The sequence below is a fragment of the Octodon degus genome, unplaced genomic scaffold (assembly GCF_000260255.1).
Source record: "Octodon degus isolate 3935 unplaced genomic scaffold, OctDeg1.0 scaffold00057, whole genome shotgun sequence".
NCBI classification, from domain to species: Eukaryota; Metazoa; Chordata; class Mammalia; order Rodentia; family Octodontidae; genus Octodon; species Octodon degus.
The window spans coordinates 4,160,561-4,176,024 of NW_004524633.1; the positions used below are offsets into that span (position 1 = coordinate 4,160,561).

Genomic DNA, 15,464 nt, shown 5'->3' on the forward strand with positions numbered 1-15,464 from the left:
TGTCAGTGTCAGCCATGTGGATGGGTCATGGCCATTGCTTGACCAATTTTCTCTCTGTGAAAGCCTGAGAGTATGTTTTCTCTCCAGGTGACTCTCCTTAGGCACACCCTACATCATTGTTCATTTTACTCTGTGGCCCCATAATCTCCTTGATCAGAAAATTTGGGACACAACTGAGTTACATGATGTTACAGTACAGGTTCTCCTATATCCTGAGTCTTCACTGACCTTGAAAGTCTAGGGCCAAACTGTTGGCTTTCCTTGCAGCCCTTCTTTTTCTCTAATTTTTGGTCTGTAAACTTAGGTTGTTAACCATCCAGAAGAGAAGCTTATTATCCAACATAGGCAGTTGAGCTTAACCTCACTATCTGTCTGAATATCAAACATCTTAACATGGGACAGGTATCTTCCATCAAGTATTGATATTAACTTTTAAGTTAACCTTATTGATGTTAACCTTTAAGTCCCTATAGAATATGAAGAAAAAAACTTACTCAGATGTAGATGACTTTTTTTTGCAAGACTGTTTCATAGGTCTTGTTTTGTTTCCCTAATGTGTTAGTGTTTTTGTTTTTTTTTTTCTTCAGAACTGGGGATTGAACTCAGGCCCTTGCGTTTGCCAGACAAGCGCTTATCCACTAGGCCATCTCCCTGGCCCCAGTGTGTTAGTGCTTTTGTGATCATTGGCTGCATTGTTTTAGATTCTTTCCCTTGAAAAGTCCTCTGAATTAAATTTTGGGCTCCCTAGCCTTCTCCAGGGACAGCTGATACACTTTCTCTGCATTCTTCTTCTTCTTTTTTTTTTTTTTTGTGGAACCGGGGATTGAACTCAGGCCCTTGTGCTTGCTTGCCAGGGAAGCGCTTATTCCACTGAGCCATCTCCCCAGCCCTAAAGACCTGCAGTGTTTTTTTTTTTTCGTTTGTTTGTTTTTTGGTGGAACTGGGGATTGAACTCAGGCCATTGTGCTTGCCAGGCAAGTGCTTATTCTACTGAGCCATCTCCCCAGCTTCTCTGTATTATTCTGAAGCCATGTTTTACACATGCATTTATGTTTTAATCCACTGCTGTTGTCTTCATGGATGGCCCGTGAACCCGGCTTTGGCCCGGGGCAGCTCCCAGCCCAGGCTTGCATCCCTCCCTTGCATTCTGGGATGGTGGCTCACCTTGTGCAGCTCCCTCACCGATGTTGGGGTCGGCCTACTGTTCATAGAGCCCCAGTTTCTCTTCGAGGAAGTAGCACTTCAGGGCCAGAATCTTGCTGTGAGTTTTAGTGGACAGAGCTAGAAGCTGCCCCCTCCCCACACAGTCCTGCGAATTGAGCCCAGGGCCTTACCTGAGCTACATCTCCAGTCCCTTCTATTTTGGAAACAAGCTTGCCAAGTTGCCAAGGCAGGCCTTGGCCTGCAGAGTGCGCATGCCTCTACACTGGGCCAGAAGCTAGGCTTTAAAGGATAAAATGCTCCAAGGAGTCGTGGTGCCATTGTCACTTCTGTGCCAAAAATCCTGGTAGTCAGTGACACCACATAAGCGCCGATGTGCTTTATGCTATGAGACACGGTCACAGAATAACTACATCTTGCTACTGGAATATCGCAAGCGAGGTGGCTTGGGAGGAGGTGACTGGGGCCTTAGAAGGTTACTTGGGATCTTTGTGTGGTAGAGCGTGTAGAACCAGAAATCGGTTCTCTCTGTGGTTTGCGTCACCTACCTAGTTGGCTTCACTTGTGTGACTTTGCTTTCACTTTCCGGGGGTTGGCTTAGAATTTAGGTGTGTGGTTCAGTCTATAAAGCAAGCTCTAGTCAAAGAAATCCAACTAATATGCCTGTCTTTGTCTTCTTGTTTTTTTTTTTTTTTTTGGTGCTGAGGACCGAACCCAGGGCTTCCAGCTTGCTAAGCAAGCATCCTGCTGCTGAGCCAAGTCCCCAGTCCCAGTCTGTCTGTCTTCTATACTCATTCCCTCTCCCCAGTTTTGGGTTTGTCTTTTCACCTTGCACACTCGAGGACATATCTGTGAGTCCCCACATCTGTCTCTCTGTCTCCCCAGCCCCCTCTGCCCTCTCTTAGATAAGCAGGAACTCTGTGGGCAGCTTGAATTTGGGACATAATTTGAAGGAAACACAGGCTGTATTTTCTGCACCCCTCATATGCAGAATGACGAGGCGCCGTGCTAGGTCCTCTCATGCATATTTTTCTCTGATTTCCTGAATGGTCTCACACAGTAGATGCCACTGGCTCATGGTATCGATGGTAAGAATGGGCCCAGGAAGGCATAAGCAGCTCAGCTAGAGACCCAGCAGACTGCAGGAGCAGTGCTGGGGCCCAGGATGGCCAGACTGCCCATGCTCTGTCTGTCCGGACCTGTCTGTCCACACCTGTGTATCCATGCCAGTCTGTCCATGCTGTCTATCCCCCCATCTGTCCATGCCCCATCTGCCCTGCCTATGTAACCTTAGCACCCGTGTGGCCTTCACATCTGTTTGCATGTCTGTAGTACAGGACCGGGGTTGTAGGTGCCTAGTGTGGTGGTACAGAATTTAGAACAATGCCCAGTGCGCAGGCAGGCATTGTTCCAGATGTCAGCTGGCTCTTGTTACTATTTGTTATTTTAGGACAGAATCTGAGAATCCTGTTATTACCACAGCTGTGTGCAGAGCTCTGTGCTCGGCCCTGGGCCTGTGACTTTTAACCCACTCCCTCCACCTGCTGGGAGCTCGTGGGAAAGAAGCTTGTGTCCCACAGGCACAGCAGGGCAGCCAGGCAGTGGTCAGGTGGCAGCAGAGAAGGAAGATGTGCACGCGCAGCTGGCCATCTGTTACGTAACGGCCTCACTGCGGCTTCCTGCACATGGGGGAAGCAGGGTCTGTCCCAGCTCTCCTTTCTTTGTTCTCCAAATAGCGTCCTTGTTGGAAGCAGTTAAACTTCAGATCCGTGTTCGCCGTGGTGAGGCTTTCTCCAGCACTTGCTGTGCTAAGTTGCAGAGATCACAAATTTTTAAAACTAAATCCCCAGGCTGGCTCAGGCTGTGCTTGAACTTGCATCCTCCTGCCGTGGCCTCCCAGGTGCTGGGACAGTGCGCACTGGTGTTTGGAACTTGGTTGTCTGGGGTCACCCCGCAGATCCCAGCTACCTAGACCCCTGCCCGGGAGGGTGCAGACTCCGGATTTGGGCACGTGCAGTGGGCCCTGGGCAAGGCGTGGCTTCCACTCCTGGTGGAAGGGTAGCGTGGTGGTGTGGGAGGAAGAGCCGCCCTGTCGCAGGGTCCCCTTAATCCCTGCCTGAGCTGCGGCTGTCAGTGCCCTGTGGAGCAGAACACTTCTCTTCTTCCTACTGCCATGCCAGGAAGTGAGGACTAGGACCTAAAAGGGCTCGGGATCTTGAGCCAGAGAGACCTGCAGCTGTTCTGGGGCTGCTGTGGGTTTGGCTTGTGACCTTTTTCTCATTGTTTAACTTCACTGGGAATGGGCGTGGGAGTGCTCGCCCGTGCAGGCTGCTGTGAGGCCATCTGTGAATGTGGCCATCCGTGTGGCTCAGGTAGCCACGCTCACTTGCTGTGTAGCCCAGTGGGGCCTCCAGCTCTTGGTGATCCTCTCGCCTCAGCCTCCAGAGCACCTTGGGGCATACCAGTCTCCTGGGCTCCTGGATTCCTGAGCTCCTGAGAGTGATGGGGCCAGTTAAACTGCACAGGGACTTGGGCTAAGCAGACAACAGAGGACCCTGTCGCCTCTTCCTCTGCACCATCCCCGCATCGTCCAAGGTGCCCAGTGCTGCCCAGTGCCCCCCTCCCTTGAAAGAAGAAAACAAACCCTCTGAGCCACCTGCTGAACCCTCCGAGTGCAGCACCCGCTGAGCCCCACGAGCTCCCTAGTTTGGCCAGGACACAGAGGCCTTGCCTGTTGCCCCCTTGGGCGAGGCCCTTTTTGCGCCTGGGCTTCGCAGTGTCAGGGCCGGAGCTTGTCAGCACTGATGTTCTCCTGCGGACCCGGCTGTGGACCCGGCTGTGGACCCGTGGGCTGGCTCTCAGGGGAACACGCAGAAGCACTGCAGTTCGGCTTTCTGTGCTTGGCAGTCACCCTGGGTGCGTGTGGGTGTACTGTGAGAGTGGTGTCTACACAGCTGCGGACCCCAAATCCTGTGCACCTGACTTAGGGAAGAGCGTCTGGAGTCCTGTGAGCGGCCCCCGGGGCTGCTGGGCTGCAGCTCCCTACTGCGCCTGCTAAGGGCCTAGCGTGTCGTCGTCATGAACGTGTGCCTTCCCGGCAGCCACGCTGCTCAGTTTCCCTGCTGGGAACTGGGCTTAACAGCCTTGGATCCCGCGGGAGCAGCCGTGGCCAACGCTGCTTCGCTGCCTCCTGCAGCACCCTCTTTGTCACCCAGTTCCCTTTGCGTTTGAGGCTTGTGACAGACACACAAAAAGCAGCAAGATATCACCAAAAGGACAACGGGATTTGGAGTGAGACCGATGTGGGAACGGGCCCTGGCTGTATCTGGGTTTTCAGCTGGCCCGTCCCTTCCTGGATGATGGGTGTGAAGCCCCTGGTGTGTTGGGGCTGGGCAGAGCCATCAAGAGTGGGATTATGCCCCTGAGAGGGAGAACTCACCAGCTCGTCCTACCAAGGGGACACAGGCTCCGGCTCCCTTAGATGCGAGAATTGTGATCCTGCCTTTTCAGAGCGTGACTGGGCCGGAGGCAAACTGGTCCTCAGCCCGATCCTCTGCTCACCGGGAGGTGATGCTCTCTGGGCGGCACACTGTGGGTAGGAGGTGGCTGCCAGGGCCTGCAGGCTGGGCGGCAGCTGGCAGGGTTGGCAGGGGCGCAGTGAAGGGGCAGTTTTGGCCTTGCCTGGTAGGTGCTGTGCCTGCTGCCTGACGCCGGCTCCACTCAGGTGCGGCCCTTGCGCTCCGCTCTTGCTCATTCACATCCAGTCTTGTCCTCTGGTTTTCAACTAAAGCCTCTACTTCATGCATGCTGAGTGGGCCCCAGGTCTGTGCGGACCCGGGACCTGGGCTTCCAGAGGCTGTCTGCCTTGGGATGGTCTCTTCCTTTCTGCTTTGAAGCAGGGATGGCAATGCCTGATTCTGTGCGAGGAGGGTTTCTGCACGTGCGTTCCTGGCCCATGGGGAAGCAGAAGCAGGACTCACTGCAGGGAAGACAAGGAAGCAAATGCTGGCGTCTGCGTTGGCCAAGTGTCAGGGGAGCTGGAGTTGCCTTCGCCTGGGCCCGGGTGTGGCCGATTGCTTAGGTCCTGCGTGCTAGCGTCTCGGCTGCCAGCCAGGGTGCGTGCAGCCTGCAGAAAATAGGACACAGGACTCTGCTGCCTCAGCCTCTCCTGTGAATGGCTGGAGGAAGGAGGGGTGAGGATGTGGCCATCTTGTTGTTATTGTTGTTGTTGAGAGACAGGGTCTCTTGGGTCTCCCTGTGTAGCTCAAGCTCGTCTTGAACTCACAGCGATCCTCCTGCCTCAGCCTCCCGAGTGCTGGGATGACAGGTGTGCAGCACCACACCCAGTGCAGTACCACACCCAGTGCAGTAATGGCTCTGTGTGTGTGTGTGTGTGTGTGTGTGTGTGTGTGTATGCTTCATTCTCTTATCAAAGGTCTTGAAGCTGAGGTTCCTAGAGGTTATCTGACATGCTGCACTTGTAGAAGGCAGCAGTGGGGCTGAGGCTCAGGATGCCTCTCGGTAGCTGGGCTGGGCAGCCGCTATGCCAGGGAAACCGTCAGTTCTCCAGCTCCTGGGCAACGCTCGGTTTTGGCTTCACTGTTCTGCACCTTTGGGCCATCTTTGCACAGGGGAGGGGCAGCTCCCCGGAGATCCAACCCAGCAGGCAGTGCTGGGCCTTGAATTTAGCTGAGGCGGTGATTTCGTTAGTGGAGCTTCGGCCGAGGCTGCGGCTACGGTGTTAACCCTGCTTTCATTTCAGCATCTCCGCCGCCACCGTCCACTCCACTGCTGGAGCGTAGGGTACACAGGAAAGAGCCAGTGCGTCTGGGGACATCAAGGGCTAGCTCTTTGCCACAGGCTCACAGGATGGGGCTGCGGGCTAGGGCCTGCACAGGATCAGCACAGGTTAAGCTCCTCTAGCAGAGGGACGCGCGCTGAGCCCCACTGGGTCGGCTCTATCTCTCCTTCGAGTTAGGGCTCCCTAAGCGGTCATTTCCGGTTGACTGATGCGTGGTTGTGAGGGCTCCGTGGGGAAGGCACCATGGGCTTTTTGCTTGTGCAAGGTTATACCACAGGGAAGTAGGCTCTCTGTGAAACCGACTAAGATGCAGGCTTTGTCTCAGTTCCTGTCGCCCTTGTGTGTGCGCATGCGCGCGCGCTCGCTCCTTCAGGTCCCTTCCACCTGTTTCGCTTTTCCAGCTGGAGTAGGAAGGCAGCTACACAAGGGGCAAAATTCGTTTCCTGCATGGTAGCTGATGGCTCCTGCACGCGGAGCCCCAGACAGGCGGGCGCCTGCCCACTGGCCCACAGACGGGGCGGTGTGTGTGCCGCCCACCGTCTTTCCCTTACCCTCTGCCTGTTGCTGCGTCCTTGCCTGGCTCTCCAGTGGCGGTCACTGTGGAGCTGAGACTGCAGATAGCAGCCCACGTGGGGTCTGCAGCGAGCCTGAACCAGAGTTTCTCCCCCGTGGCCTCCGGAGCACACCTTGTGCCCGCTGTGTGTGGCATCCTGGGGTCCAGCTGCGCTCAGACACAGCCCGTCCCACCCAGCTTCTGATCTGCCTGGCGGCTAGCTTGGCCTCACTGGAGGCGGGCGGGCCTTGATGGGAGCCTCTCCTGAGCCCGGGCCACATGAGACGCTGGACCCACACTGGTGGTGGTTTGGAGAGGAGTGATGAGGAGTTCCTCGTGCACAGTAGCAGAATCTTGCAGGTCCCAGGGCTGCGGTGTTTTGCCCCAGGATCACTCAGGAGTGGCTGCACTTCCCGTGGAGTCAGCACCGGACATGTCCAGTGTCCTGCCGAGCGCTCACCAGGGCAAGGGGCCGTGCTGCCTGGGGCTCTGCTCTCCCTCTACCTTGCTGTGAGCTGTGGGAGGGCCACCCGAATTCCCTCCAGCGCCTTGGGGCAGATTCTGGCACGCTGTGATGAGAGTGAGCTCTGGCAGCAGTTCTTGGAGATCACTGGGAGCCATTGTTACTGTCACCCCATGTCAATGCCAGGACCAAGTCCCTAGCAGTTGTAGGGTTCGGTAAACATTCCTGTTCTTCAGCTTGGCCTTCAAGCCTCCCCGGTCTGACAGAACTCAGCTCTCGGGTCATCTGCCCTGCTCTAACACCCCTCATCATCCCCTGGGCCTGGAGGATGGCGCAGAGCACTGGCCCCAGGGTGCGCTGGGCTGGCGCCTCCTTCCCGGCTGGATGCACTGAGCCCAGTGCCTGCCCTGGCTGTGCCTGGTGGTCAGTGATGACTGTCCCTGCCTGTGTGTCTGCCTGTGACTCTGCATTCCCTTGACCTTCACCTGTGCTTCTGGCCCAGCTGGAAATTCTCTTTAGCATGGGGAAAGACAGTAATGACGCATGGCACTAATCTGCAGTGTCCAGCTGAAGTGTGCGCTCGTTGCCATGTACGTGGACACAGAGCCCCACATGCGTGTGTGTGCGGGCGTGAGTGTACGGGACAACTGGTGCGAGGATGTACACTATCTAGAGTGTCGACAAGCTGGTTGTCATGCGTGCCTGGCGCCCCCATCCAAGACTGAGACAGGAGGATCACCTGAGGGCCAGGCCAGCCTGGGCTACTGCGTGAGACCTGTCTCAAAAGAAAACAACAACAAAAAAATCAACAGTTGTTACTTTGCTTGTTTTTGTGTTGTTTTCTTGTGTGTCTTACTGAGATTTTATTGTTTTAATGGGTGTGTTGGTTACTTTTCACTTGATGCTGGGACAGAATACCCAACACCCAAATTTAAGGAAGGAAAGGTTTGTGGAGGTTTCAGTCCATAAGGCTGGCTCCCAGGGAGCCTGGCACATGGCAGAGGGCAGCAGTTCATGGCTGCAGAAGTCAGTGAAGGGCAAAGGGAAGGGTAGCAGCTGCTGCTTCTAGCCAGCCTCTCTCCCCTCCTTATATTCTAAGCAGTCTACCCTGGAGTGGGGTGTCCGTGCCCTCCTCTTGCACAGGGTGAAGATGTTTACAAACTAAGAATCTTGGCACTCTGTTGAGTCACTGAATTAAACTTCTAAACTTCTCTAAGTTGACACAATGTATCCACCAGTACAATGAACTTTAGGTATAGGGAGGGAGCCCCAGTGGTTCTGCTGCTGTGATTGGTGGCTCGCCTTTGCAAATTACAGCTTTATACTGGGGGGTGGGGTGGGGGTGTAGATACCATTCCAGCCAGCCCCAGTGTAAGGCAGCGGCAGAGGACCCCCAAGCCCCAGCAGGTATTTGTGTTTAGTGGAGGGTGCAGGGCTGTCTTCTGGTCTCTCCCACGTGCGGTCCCTTGGAGCAGAGGTGCTTTGCGTGTGTAACTGGGACCATCCTGAGTTGTGCATCTGTGATTAGATTGCAGAGCAAGGATGCCCGATACACATGCATGTTTGACTTGGTAAAACCTTTCCATTTTAGATATGCAGTTGAGGAGCCGGCGAGATGGCTCAATGGAATAAGCACTTCCCTGGCAAGTGCAAAGGCCTGAGTTCAATCCCTGGTTCGGGGCGGTGTGTGTGTGTGGGAGATATGTAGTTGCTTGCATGTCAGTTATAGAGATGTTCACAGGCGTGTGTGTGTATGCTGCTGAATGGGACTAGTGGGGACACTGTGTGGTGCGCTTAGGTGCTGCCTTCCTGCTGGTGGTGCTCGCAGCAGCATGCCCTGGTTTTGTTTTTGTTAAATCACACTTCGGAAGCCCCCTCAGGAAGGAAGACTCTAGAGCTGCCTCAGGAAGTAGGAGGAAGATGGGATAGGGGCTTGAAGCAAGGGGGTTGGGGTCAGAGGCAGACACAGGGCAAAGGGCCTCCTACTGCAGTAAAGCTTTTAACAGTTTGAACCTTCACTGTATGTTTCTTTTGGTAAATGTTACTCGATCCCAGGGCCAAAGTCCTGTGTACCAGTCATGCCTCAGCTGCACAGATCCTGAACCTTGCAGAATAGTAAGGGCTCCTAGGGTTGCCTGGCATGACTGAAAAGAGAAGTGGCGTGTCCTGCAGAAATGACTTGGAGGGGTCCCAGGGCTGCCCAGGAAGCTGGCGCCGCGGGAATGGGATTTTCCCAGCATCTCCTGCCGTATGTCCCTTCCTTCATGTCCTGGGTGACCCTGAGTGCTCACATCCACGCCTGGGCCTGCGGGAGCAGCTCTCAGGTCTTAACCAGGCAAGGGCAGCAGACCAGGCCTGGCCAGCCCACGCCCGGCTTCCCAGCTGTGGCCTCAGCGTCTCAGGCAGTCCTTGGCTGCGTTCGCCTTTCTTTTTTCATTCACTCGTTTATTTATTTATTATTTAGTACAGCTCTATAGGATCTCACTACACAGATTGGGCTTGTAGTTATCCTCCTGTTTGCAGCCTCCCAGGTGCTGGGATTATAGGTGTGCTTGTGCGTGTGCACGCGTGCACTACCACACCCACCACCACAGCCAGTCTCAGTCGCCATCTCAGTGGGGCTGGCACGGCATGCTGAGGATCAAACCCCAGTCCCTGCGTCTGCCTAAGCATGTACTTTAATCTGCTGAGCTATCTGGCCGGCCCCCTTCTCCTTTCTGAGTGGAGGTCTCTGTGGTGTCTTCAGAGCAGTGGTGAAGAGGAGTTCCTGTGTTGACGACGGGGTTTAGGTCAGTGTAGGAGTCCCTTCCAGGTCCTCATCTCGGTCCAAGAAGCCAGTGTTTGTAATCCCAAAGTTTCGTTATTGGAATCCCATCTAGTTAGTTCCAATCTACCACTTTCATTGCAACCCACGACGAAAATAAAGACACTAAATTATATTTTCAATCATTGGGGAGTCAAGGGGCTCTAAGTTCAGCCATGAAGATGGCTTCCTGGAACCAAGAGAGCAACCCACAGCCTCATCCAGTTTTTATTCAGTGGGTAGTGGCTTGAGGAGGATTGACTGAGAATTGTGGAAAGAAGGTGAGTCTGTGAGCTGAGCCAGGTGGGTGGCCTACATTTACCTCCGGCATATGCAGAGAGAGTAATCTGCATTACAGTGTTATACCATGGAGATACCATCTAATGTTTTGGGGGGTCTGGTGCTTCAGCTTTGATGTAGTCTTTCAAGCCCCAGGAAGTCATAGCCTCTATCTCGAGGCTCGATCCCAGCTGGTGGCGCGGAGCATTAGCTCTACCGTATTGTCTCGACCCAGTTCACATTAAAGAGCAGCAGGTGTAGGTTACCAGGGAAACACGCACGCCACTGTCACCAGCACCTCAGCTGGACCAATACACATTGCTTAAGGCCAATTGAAGAATAAACTGAAGTCCCAGCCAGCTCTGTACATAACGATACAAGGAAATAGGGTCAGGCTCAGTCAAGATGGAGACAGTTGCTCTTCTTTCAAGGAGAGCTGCTCAGGTGGGCCTCCACAGTGCCCCAAACTTGGAGGCGTTTAGGTTTGAGTTGTTAGTTGCTTTGTGTGCTACAGCGTCTGAATTCTTCCTCTGCGTGCCAGTATTTTTCTTTTATAAAAATGAGCTCGTACTATGCATGTTTTATATTTTATTTTTCATCTTGTCCTTTTTCATAAATGTAGCTTTTCTTTTCTCCCTCCCTCCATCCCTTGCTCCTTCCCTCTCTTTTTTCTTACTTCCTTCCCAGGATCCAACTAATGGTAGCCAAGCACTTTACCACTGAGCTACATCCCAGTGCTAGGTCCTAATAATTCCAGACATTGAACTTTAACTTAATTCTCACACATTATGAAACACTGTTCTTTTGACTTTTTTCAGTCATTCAAAAGTGCAGAAGTCACTGGTACTTCACAGGTCATAAAGAAGCGGGCGGCGGAGTGGACGGACTGCCCAGCCCGGGTGTCCCAGCCCGGGTGTCTGCGGGGGTTGCTTTCTCATGTCACCTTCTCCCACCTCTCTTTCCCAGCTGAGTCTGTTTTGGAAGCCTCTCCTCTGCCGTTTCTCAGCTGGCAGAAGCCGAGTCTCTGTCTTACTTTTCTTGTCACTGAGACAAAGTACCCGATACCCAGAGTTAAAGGAGAAAGATTCATTTGGCTCCCAGTGTGTAGAGGTCTCAGCCCACCGTTGGCTGGCTCCCAGGCAGGGCGGCATGCAGGGGAAGCAGTCCACGGCCAGCAGGCAGGCAAGAGTGTGCACCAGCCCTTTCTGCCCCTTGCATTCCATGCAGGCTCACCTAGGTTGGGTACAGCGCTCACTCCCTTCATTCCAGCCACAGTGAAGCCAAACCAAGCAGTGGGCAGATTTCGCCAGTCACCCCCCTGATCTAGCTGCTCTGAGAAGCCCCCTCCGTGTCTGCATGAGGCTCTGGGGGACATGGACACACAGCTATCACAGATGCCCTTGGCAAAGTCTGGGCATTGGACACTCGATAGTGTGGCGGGAAAAGCCAGGCATCTCCGAAAAGAGCCGTTAGAGCAATGTCACACACTGTCTTTCTTCCCACCTCGGTGTCCTGGCAAGGGCGGCATCCATTTGGCATCGGGGGCTCACAGCTGGGCCCTGGCAAGTTCTCCTGCTTCCCGCAGCATCCCGAGGCCCCAGGGAGCTGAGCCTGGAGCTCCAGTGGGGCGGGGTTTTGGGACATCAAGGTCATCGTGCCTTCTGCAGGCTGGCGCCCCCGCACCCCGAGTGTGCTCTGAGCAGTGAGATGTGAGCTGGCCGAGGCGGCTACTGGGCACGCGGATGGGGAGCCGCAGACGGTTACGTTGCTCCGTGATCACTGTGTTCAGCATGAATGCAATGAAGGACGGATGTGACTGGGTGTGTGTGAGGGGACACTGCCCACACTCACAGGGGGACTTAAGGGAGTTCTCGCATTTGCTTTGTGAACCTGGGACTGCGCTCCCTGCGTTTTATTTGGGGCTGTGACACAGAGGAGCAGCATTGACTTGGCCGCTCTGACAGACAGTTGACTTAGCTGGGTGCTGGCTGTGGAGACAGCTGCCGCCAGAGCAGCCTGGAGGAAAGCAGGAGAGGGCAGGCCCGGCGGATGCGGGAGAGCTGTGTCTCCGGCATGGCTGTCCTGCCTGCCAGCCAAGGTGGGCACAGTTGCCTCCTGTCTCAAGGCCTTGCTCGGTCTTTTATTTTGGGGAATGTAGGCTTATTTTAGTTTTTTATATTTTCTTAATTTTAGTTCTCGGTCTGAAGAGCAGCTGGTAAAATCGTTCTTGCATCCCGCAGGTTGTTGCCCTTACAGGCTGTCGTTCACTCTGTTGGTCATTTCCTTTGCTCTGAGGGCAACAGGGAAGGAAAAGCCCTTCTGCACTGTTAGTGGGGTGTGAATGAGTGCAAGTCCCACGGGGAACTCAGAGTCTCAGCGTGCCAAAACTAGGACGTACGCTCCCCAGCTAGTCTCTTCTAAGTATCTTCCCGAGAGAGCTGAGCACGTCGAATCACAGGGTGCTCACCCGTGTTTACAGCAGCAGAACTCATAGCAGCTAAGCCTGGAGGTGGCCTCTGCGTCCATCAGGGGCGGCCACAGAAGATGTGGCCCTTATACACCATGGCGGAGCGCTACTCTGCCATAGGAAGGATGCACTTGCGTCATTTGTAGGAAAACGGATGCACCTTGTCATAGAGTGTTACTCGAAATAAGTCAGACACCCAGGCTTAGATATCACGCGGCTTCTCTTCTATGAGAAATTAGAGTATAAGTGAAGATTAGAAAATAGGTAATGGGAGGTTGCAGAAAGCAGTGAGACCAGGAGTTGGAGGAGGCGCAGGACAGGAGGCATAGGGGTGAGGGGAGCTGAGGTGGCTCTGCCAACCACCACCTCTACACAAGGACCACACAAACTGAGAAAGAAAATAGCAAAAAGAATCAGGTGAAACCGTTTGAAATAGTATCGTTTTTTTAATTCCATAGATTTAAAATGTCAACATGGAGTCAATAGGCCTAAAATACCACCATTCAGTATATTCAATAGCTCTGAAATCTAATAGGTCTAAAGTAGTCATTTGAATGCTTGATCTGTGCAAAATACGAGGTATTTCAACCCTTTCTTTGGCCCAAGCCCTTGAAATGCAGGGTGCGTTCCACCCTCAGGGCAGTTGGGCCCCTAGGACTCGGGTGTTTCAGGCACCTGGTGGCCCTGAGGGGCTGCTGGCTCCGGGGTGGTCTCGGGCTGTGGGTTCCTGTTAGGGACCCTGTGCTCCCAAGGGCTGGTGGCACTGATGACCCAGTGGACCATCGGGGCAGTGGGCAGGGCCGCCTGCGACTGTGGTGCCATGTGGCCCTTTCTGCTCTTTCTCTCGTAGGTGCCTCATCCCCAGACATGGAGCCCAGCTATGGGGGTGGCCTTTTCGATATGGTGAAAGGAGGTGCGGGGAGGCTGTTCAGTAACCTGAAGGACAACCTGAAGGACACCCTGAAGGACACGTCCTCCAGAGTGATACAGTCTGTGTCCAGGTGAGCAGCTGCTCCAGCTTCCCTGGGACCCGACCCTTAGCCCAGGGCGCTGCTTCCAGCTAAGCACCTGCTTGGGGCGTGCCAGGGTCTGGGCGGGATCCGAGGAGCAGGACCCGGGTCGCCAGAGGCTGCAGCGTGGCTGGGAGAGCACAGCTCGTGGTAGATAGCTTGACAGCTGCCACGGTGGCTTCGCAACCAGCCATCCTGGGTTCTAAGGCAGGATCTGGGCTTGTTCTCCTGTGACCCAAGGCGTGTGAATCAGTTCTTGAACTTGACGTTTATGCCCTGATGGGATTGGCATGAGGGTTAAAGTGAGGTGACAATGGAAGCCGCTACTGAATAGCCAATACCTGTGGATTGTCACGAGAACAGATTTTTTGTATCCTGCTAGTTGTTCAGAGTTTATTTAGGGGGAGTTTTTTTTTTTTCCTTGTACTATATGCACATTCTCACACAAAAATAATGTGAATTCTTTTTATTTCCAGACATCACAAAATTCCCGGTTTACTTTATTATTATTTTTTTTAATTTTTTTTTTATGTGTGTGTGTGTGTGTGTGTGGCCAGCTCAGCCCACCAGGAGGCAGGGCTGGCTGGCATGTGGTGCTGGGGGATTGAACCGCGGTCCCTGCGCTTTGCTAAGTTTGTTCCAAGTAGGTGCTTTAGACCACTGAGCCATCTCACCAGCCCCCGGTTTACTTTAAATTTCAATTTTTTTTTTTTTTTTTGTGGTATTGGGGATTGAACTCAGGACCCTGCACTTGCCAGGCAAGCACTTATTCTACTGAGCCATCTCCCCATCCCTCAGTATATGGTTTCTGAGTCAGAATTTCAAATGTCAAGTCTAGGATATTAACCTAGGTTTTCATATTGGCTTTAAGGCAACATTTACCCCTTTTTATCCAGTTCCTAACCAGGCAGAAAAAGAGTCTCAGTTGTTTTTCTCTCAATTGTTTTTCCCTCCTTCCCTTAGGGAAGAGAGTTCCAAGTGGGCAGAGAGGCTGGAACAACTGTGTTAGCCTCTTAGCGGAGAGTCTGTTCTGAGCAGGACGTGGTGGAGAAGCACGTCGGGCACGTGTGTTAGAGCAGGACAGTTGTGCCCTGGGTGTGAGTGGTGGACAGGGGCACCTGCTGGACAGCAGCAGCCCTGTTCATGGTGCGCTATGGAAAAGTCCTGGGGTACTTGGACCTTCTTAACGAGAGCCCTTTCCTGCCTCTCTTGCAGCTACACGAAGGGAGATTTAGACTTCACCTATGTCACCTCCAGAATTATCGGTAAGTTTCTGTGGTTGGGGCCTCTCTGTGACCCGGCTTCTGAATGTGGCTCATGGAAGCAGCAGACATGCCTCATCTGTTTTCTCTCTCCCAGTGATGTCCTTTCCTGTGGATACGGTCGACATAGGATTCCGGAATCAGGTGGATGACATCCGTAGCTTTCTAGATTCCAGACATCTGGACCACTACACAGTCTACAATCTGTCACCCAAGTCTTACCGAACTGCCAAGTTTCACAGCCGGGTAAGGAATTTTAGCTCTGGGGTTGCATTTCTAGGATACGAGCAGGTGTTCTTCCTTTTAGCAGATGTCCTCAGAGCCTCTGCCACTGGACTCAGGAAGCTGGGAACCGTGCACACTGGACTGTCCTGTCCTTGCAGTCTGTGTCAGGCTCTGAGGGCACTGGGTGTTGGCAGGAAAGTGTCTGTCTGACTGAGGTGCCACTGAGGCTGGGGTCTCTGGTCACTTGGTGCTTGGAGCCTTCTGGCATGTGGCTCCTGAGGTCAGCTTAGAGACTGACCCGGGCCCAGGCCAGCTGGCCTCACTGTGATGTGATTTGCAGTAAATCTTCTGCTTTCTGCATGACTTCTCGGGCCTCTGCCCTAAGGGCAAGGTAGCACCAGGACGGCCAGTGCAGACATGCTGCGTCATGGGGTGCTCGC

The 15,464-nt window shown here is 53.7% G+C and overlaps 1 protein-coding gene across 2 annotated transcripts in view; it reads left to right on the forward strand.

Annotated features, from left to right (window-relative positions):
* The window catches only part of Dnajc6 (DnaJ heat shock protein family (Hsp40) member C6), a 118,929-nt gene that overhangs the window by 59,981 nt on the left and 43,484 nt on the right, over window positions 1-15,464 (forward strand). Inside the window, exons 1-4 of one of the 2 annotated variants that reach the window (XM_023718336.1) lie at window positions 5,479-5,488; window positions 13,378-13,528; window positions 14,753-14,802; window positions 14,897-15,045. In XM_023718336.1, coding sequence (XP_023574104.1) covers window positions 5,482-5,488; window positions 13,378-13,528; window positions 14,753-14,802; window positions 14,897-15,045 — 357 coding nt within the window. In that variant the 5' untranslated portion in view covers window positions 5,479-5,481. Of the gene's footprint in view, window positions 1-5,478; window positions 5,489-13,377; window positions 13,529-14,752; window positions 14,803-14,896; window positions 15,046-15,464 lie in introns of those variants that run through there. The other variant, XM_004633974.2, reaches the window with a different exon arrangement.